The sequence below is a fragment of the Gambusia affinis genome, linkage group LG22 (assembly GCF_019740435.1).
Source record: "Gambusia affinis linkage group LG22, SWU_Gaff_1.0, whole genome shotgun sequence".
NCBI classification, from domain to species: domain Eukaryota; kingdom Metazoa; phylum Chordata; class Actinopteri; order Cyprinodontiformes; family Poeciliidae; genus Gambusia; species Gambusia affinis.
The window spans coordinates 23458876-23465781 of record NC_057889.1 but is presented as its reverse complement, the minus strand read 5'-3'; the positions used below and the strand labels follow the sequence as shown (position 1 = coordinate 23465781).

The 6906-nt window shown below is 43.1% G+C and overlaps 1 protein-coding gene across 3 annotated transcripts in view; it reads right to left on the bottom strand.

Annotated features, from left to right (window-relative positions):
• Positions 1 to 256: 256 nt before the first annotated feature.
• dse (dermatan sulfate epimerase) overlaps positions 257 to 6906 on the bottom strand; it is a 41389-nt gene continuing 34739 nt past the window's right edge. For all 3 annotated transcript variants that reach the window (XM_044106891.1, XM_044106893.1, XM_044106892.1), the window contains one exon: positions 257 to 2376. In XM_044106891.1, the coding sequence (XP_043962826.1) occupies positions 630 to 2376 (1747 nt within the window). In that variant the 3' untranslated portion in view covers positions 257 to 629. The remainder of the gene's footprint in view (positions 2377 to 6906) is intronic.

The window sequence follows — 6906 nt, the reverse complement described above, 5'->3', positions numbered from 1 at the left end:
ATGAAAAGCGGCCCCTCTGGTAAGGTCCATCCAGTGTGATGGATTGTCCTCCATCACACTGGCATGTGCTGTGTGTGGTGAATGAAAGGTTGGTTGGATGATTGGTTACTGAACGCTTATAAATTCCTGTGTAGAGTGTCAGTTCTGGATAATGCCGTTAGTTAACATTTCTGCTGACTTCCCCCAAACATCTGTGGGGGAAGTCAGATGTTTGGGGGAAACATCTGACTTTCAGGCCCCATGAAAACCAAATGGGTGAGATAAGCATGTATCTTTACTTGATAAAAAGGCAACAAATGTTAAAAGCTTACTAGTCTTATTACAGAGAATGATAAGACATTCCTAGAAGAAAGAATGATATTCAGAGGGTGGAAATCAAGAAGAAAATGTATAATTAAAAACTGAGTGGACCAAGATTGTACTACATCCATACACTTAGTGCTCTTTGTCTTTTTATGTCATTTTGGTTGTTTTCCTGGACAATTACAAATTAACTTTTTAAAAACCTTTTTAAACATTTCTAAACAGTGGCCTTAATGTTTTGCTGTCAGGCCTGGCACAAAGAGGAGCGTGTTTTCAGTTCACCCTGAACAGACAGGACATCCTGTCATGCGGAGGAGTTCAGGGTGTCAGCACTGTGTGTGAGAACACGATGAGTAAAGGTACAGCAGGATGAAGCAGTCGATCAAAACGATGGTGTAAAAGCACCTCTGCGTGTGCAGGCTCCGCCCCCTCTGAAATCGAGTAAGCAGAACAGCCAGCAGTAGGAAGAAGGTAGTGGTGTTCATAAGCAGGAACAGTCTAATGTAGGAGGGGTTACCAGAGAGCCCCTCACTCCTTGCTGTGGTCACAATGTGAACCTCCTTAAACCTGCGGCCTTTAACTAAGCCCCCCTTCCTGTTCCTGTGACCAGCTGGATAATCCACAAAGGCCCTCGAGTCTGCATCCCCTTCCTCTGGACTGTCCTCATATGTACGCTTTGATATCCTCTGTCTCTCTTTCTTTTCGTTGACCTCAATTTGTGCAAAAATGTCAGGCAGGCTCTCGGACAGCTTCTCTCCAAGGTTTAACCTCTTTCCCCCCTTGGCCTTGTTCTGTTTCTTGGACATAGCAAACATCTTCTTAATAACCTCCTCTGTCTTCTTCTTGTCAGAGAATTGGAGGAGGCGCTCAGCGGTCCTACGGAAGCTGGCAGTGTTGAGGACTTGTCCCAGGATGTGTCTTTCCATCTGCTGGAAGACAGGTTTGACATGCTGGAGATTGTCCTCCATCACACTAGCATATTCTTCAACTTCCACAGGGAAGTTGTCTACAACAGCTGCTGCTCTCTCAAACACAATCTTTTTGTGGTCCAGCAGCACTATGGCAAACACAGGCTTGCTGGTGACCTCCCCTGTCAGAAGGTAGATGGTGTAGGTATGGTCTTTGGTGGAGAGGTAAATATCCACCCGTTGATCATCCCCACGTAAGCTGAAGCTCTGTACATCCAAGCCTGGTCCAAAGAAAATATAGGCCACCCTCGTGTGCGGGTACCTCAGTGGCATTGTTACATTCACGTAATTGGAGCCATTATAGGGATACCCTCGAGGGTAACTCCAGTAACCCACCACCCCTTTGTTACTGGAGTTGGTGTCATCCATCCAAAACATCTTATAGTTCTCCTTCCCATGTGTTACAAACGCTCCATGAACACCATCTACTTTTGTACTCTGAAATGGCAGCTCTGTGTTGTGAAAGAAGGCACTCATGGCCCTGGTTGGGCTGCCTGGGTCCAAGTGGATGTGGTCAACCATGAGCAGAAGCTGTGGGTGAAGAAGCAGCAAGTTCCTCTGGAAGTTCTTGATTTTCAGTTCTGGGTTATAAGCTGAATGCCCTTCGCCACGAATGAAGACCATTCCCTCTCTCTTTATAGCAGCTTCCACTCTGCCCTGGGCATCAGCTGCAAGGCCCACCTTGTACTTTAACCACTTAGAGTCACAGGCTTCTGTTACTTGTCCAGCCCATGGTTTAAAGCAGCTTCCAGATAGGGTTGAGCCAAACAATCCCACATTATTTAACAAAGTGTACTTAGGTCCATACAGTGCCTCGGTGATGAACGGGACACCGTTGGGTGCAAAGGTGAAAGAGTTCTGATCTGGGTGCTCGTGACCAGCGTTGAAGTTCCTCCAGCCTTTGATCCACTCTTTGTACTTGTTATTGTGAACGATGTCAAAGATGGCGCGTCCCCCTAGTTTCCCAGACTTGAAGGACAGAAAGGAGCTGTTGGTGCCAGAAGGCAAAGCACTGCCATACGTCACCACACCCCAGTCCTCGAAGTAGTGGAGCTGAGACGTTCCAAAGTCAGCTGGGGGTTTGGGGATCAGGCCAGGGTCATACCTGCATCACAAAGACGAAGCAATAATCAGATGGGGAAGAGAATGTAAACCATACCAAAAAGACATCTTTAGCCACTTTTAAAGTCTGAGTTGTTTGTAACTTGACATAAAACTGATCAGCGATAGTGTAGTGATCAGTTTCATGTCAACATAACCTCTTATGTTGCTCAGGTAAACCAAAACATCCCTGTCCCAGCGACATTTTCTTGCTTCAGGAAACAGGAATGCGAGTTAAAATCTCAACACATGCTTTCAGTCAGGAACCAAACTTGTAAATTGAAGGACACTTAATAACTCCCCTGATTGCTTGACCTCCTAGACACAAGGGTTTCATTTGAAAAGAAAAAATGAAGGCAAATTTAATAAAAGCATAAAACAGTTACAAGTTCAGATCTCTAAAGCAAAATCCATTTACAAAAAGACTTACATTACATCCAAAAATCCTTTCTGTCAAGCGGTCTCACTCTGCTGGAGGGAAGAACTAAAATGCTACACCCAAATCTAACCAAAAAGTCCCAACTTAACAGAACTGAGTGAACTCTTGCTTATATCAGTGTCCTAAGCTACGTTTTAAGAATTATTATGCACGACTAATACATGAGAAGGGATTACAGAGAAATAAAAAATAAAAATGCGTTTGTCTCTGAACACAGGGGCTCGGAACAGAATTCCTGTGTAGAGCCACTACATTTAGAAGAGAAAGCATCGATGCCCTGCTCCGCTGCACGCCTAATATGCAGTTCCTTTTAGCTTTCAACAAGATCTTTTGTAGGAAGCTCCTCTGTCCACAACTCCCCTGTTTGCTTGACCTCAGGTGGTGCCAGGCAAGTCCCTCTCTGCAGCCTCTAAATGCTGTGACCTGAACCTCTGAAGGACACCTCCAGTCTCCAGCCTGGAATCTGACACTGACGCTGACCTCTGGGCCTTCAGCGTCCTTCAGCCACAGAACTTGTCAGTGGCTTTTAAATTTTCACACTTGGGATTAATGACAGATATGTATGAAAAACTTTGGAATTTTTTCCTTATTCTCAGATTTAGATAAAAACCTGAATTTGCCTTTTGATTTTCTAAAAAAAAAAAAAGAGCTTCTACATTAAAATCTAGTTTTCTCTAGTTTCAAATCATTGATCAATTTGATATTTGAGATATTAGGCACTCATGAATTCCAAAACAACAACAACAAAAAGCAATTCCAACATTTTACTTCTGGGTTTTCTGGAAACCTTGAAAAGGATTCAGTTAAAAAGCCAAACAAATTCCTGTTCCAGTTCGAATTCAGCTGATGGAATATCTCAACAACCCAAGGGACATCTATTGGGAAATCTATCGATGACTTGGTCTTCTATTAAATTTTTTGTCTACTGACATTCAAGATATTAAATGCACATTGCACACCACGATCAGCTGAGTCAGCAAAGCTGAAGAAAAGAAGTGGAATTGGTGAAATCTGCGGCTTTGCGGCATGCTCAAAGAAGAGACAGAAGATGAAAGGATCAAGGTGGTGGAGGAATGTCAGAATATAATCCCAAACTACAAAGAAAAGCTTCTGGAGGTGATTGATTGAGACTATTGGCAAGGCCAGAGCTGGCGAACCAGTTCAGCATTAAGAGCTAAATAAAGCCCATCATCACCATAAAGAGCCACACAACAATTTCAAGATTAGCTTTATACCATGTTGCTTGCTGAAAAAGCTTTTTTCTTTGTCCCTGAGGCTTTGGTGGGACACCTGATGGTTTAAATTTTTTTTAATGTGTCTTTAGATCTGGGTTGTACTCTGTTATAGCTACACAAAGCAGCTCTTTCACGTGTCAGTGAAAAAAGGACAATTATTAGACTTGTTAAAGTGTAGCAAAAATTCATTCACAGACATACAGAAAAACTCTGAGCTCCGTCTGCCAAACTGGCAGATGTACAAGTGTCTCATGCAGAACATTTTTGAAACATGTAGGACAATTTACTTGAATGGCTCAGTTTGTGGAAACCTCTACCATTTGCATATTTTACACTGTAGTTTAACTATTATTTTTGGTGTGACAACCAAAGATCATCACTGGCCCCCTTTTAGCCCTCTTTAAAAACTTCCTGGATTCATTCCTGCTCAAAAGTTTTAAGGGGGCATTTAGTAAATATTAATATTCAAGCATTAATACAAATTAAACCTCACTCAAAAATTAAACACAGTAGGTCTGAGAGAAAACTTAATAATTCTTACTCTCATAGGAGTCTCTGTTTCTTTGTGATATTTCTCACTTTTGTTCTTTTTTTTCTGCAGTAGAAAAATCGCTCCTAATCTGAAATCCACAAACCTGCCACTCTAAGCTTCACTGCGATACGCATAGCATCAAGCCCGGATTTTAGATTTTAGCTTACCGGGGCTCTAGTCCAGGGCCCTGGCACTTTTGGGGCACCCACAGATGCTTTGTATTTTTGTGAATGAATAAGATCTCAACGCCTTAATTTTATCACTGGCTAAGAGGATTTTGACGGTGTTGTTGAAAAACTGTCTGATTTGTTCTTTCAAATGTCCATCATGAAAACTCGATTTTTCTTGGTCCAAATTTGTCGCGTCTTACACAGTGGGGAGGAGCACCAGTAAGTACCGGTAATACGGTACAACATAGGAACAACCCATATTAATCAAGAATCTATTATTTAATCAGCTCATACTGTATCATTGTCATTATGTGGGCACAATGCAAAGCAAATATAGTCTATGTTTCCCTGATAGGCATAATGTTGCTATTTCTGCTGCTGACAGTCCTAGAAGGCTGTATTGATCTGACACTGTAGTTGATAAACAGACCAGAGGAGAGAGGGTCTCTGGTAATGAAGCATGTTATGAAATAAGCAAATTTGCTGCTATTTTACTAAATAAGCCCTACTGCTTCTACTTAACCTCTGTAACAACTTGGCTACAGACAGCTTTAAAGCTCAAAAAGCTCAGATGGGTTAACTCTACATAATGTATTGATGTTAGCTCTTCGGAAAGATCTAGAATTGTAAAGTTGAGAGAAATCAAGGCAAAGAAAACTCAGTACATCCTGGTAAGGCTCTCCAGACATTCAGGGGCCCCTATGAATATTTGAATTGTAACATAGACCATAGACATAAACTTCTAGCATTCATTTACTGAGAATAACAGTGCTATTAAATTTTATTTAATGCAATCAGCAGAGAAAAAATAAATAAATAATACATTTAGGATTTAATTAGGAAGGCTACTTTGTAAAAGTGCAAAGAATTTTCTTTAGAGTTTGGTTGTTGTGTTACCATGGCTACAGTATGGTGTAATCTTTCTGTTTGAGCTGGGTTTGTTCACAAATACGTCACAGCAAATAATAATCAATAATCAGTGATTGATTTTAAACTCAGGCAATAAACCTGGGCTTCCCATCACAGACTTCACTAAATTTATATTTAAACACTATTAGCGATGCTGAGTTTCTTAGTAGGAGGAGGGTAGGGGGCTAAATCTTGATTCTGTGTAAGACCCCATATTACTTTGAGCTGGCCCTGCGTGAAGAGCGAGCCGCTGCACATCTCTGCTGGAATCTACCTGGAATCCCCTGGTGTTCTCTGCCAGTCTGCCAATGCTTTTGGGACATTTATATCTATTTAATTGTGGCATGTTTGGCTTTATGCTGCAGTTTGAATTATTGGTACAGTATTTTCGCTGATTTATGTGATTTTTTGTGAACTCCAAATGTTATGGGCCGAATCTTTCTTAAGCATTTGAGGTTGTGCAGTAACTTCTATTCACAGCCGCGCACCTCCAGCCTGATCTGGGCTATCAGCACCGAGTTCCCTAGTGTTAGTTCAGAGTTCCCTAGTGTCAGTTCAGAGTTCCCTAGTGCCCCTAGTGTCAGTCCCGAGCCCCCTAGCCTCCCCAGTGCTTCTCCCGAGAACCCGCCTTCTTGTGCTCCTCACCCTGCCACCGGGCGGCCCCAGGGACTCTTCGTCGCCCTCAGTGCGGACGGCCGCCGGACCGCCTCCGTGGTTCCCGTCTCCGGCGCCGCGGACGCCCTGCGACCTTTCCCCGTGCGTTCCGCCTCCTGTGCCTCCGCCCACCCTGTGGGTAGTTTTTTGTGTGTTTTTGGACACTTGGCCTCCGCCCACTCAGTTGGGTGTGTTTTTTGTTGTTTGGACTCTGGCCCCCCGTCCGACTCACCTCCACCCACCCTTGTTGTGCTTTCTTGGAGCCGCCCTTTAAGGGGGGGTTACTGTCGTGATCTGTGTTTTTGTGTTTATTTTGAGTTCTTCTGAGTCTCCCTGTTGTCCTGTCTCCCTTGATTAGTTCCCAGGTGTGTCTCGTTCCCTGATTACCTCTTGTGTATTTTAGTGTCACCTGTGTGTCTGTGTCTTTGTCGGATCCTCGTCGCACTTGGCGTCCTGTTCATGTAGTCCTGGTTTTTCATTAAATTCATTTATTTACACTCCAACCTGGTTTTCTCAGTGTCTGCCTCACCTCCACCATCGCAATTCATGACATCTTGCTTCACTTTAACGTTAGATTAATGAAGCAGAGAGCGAA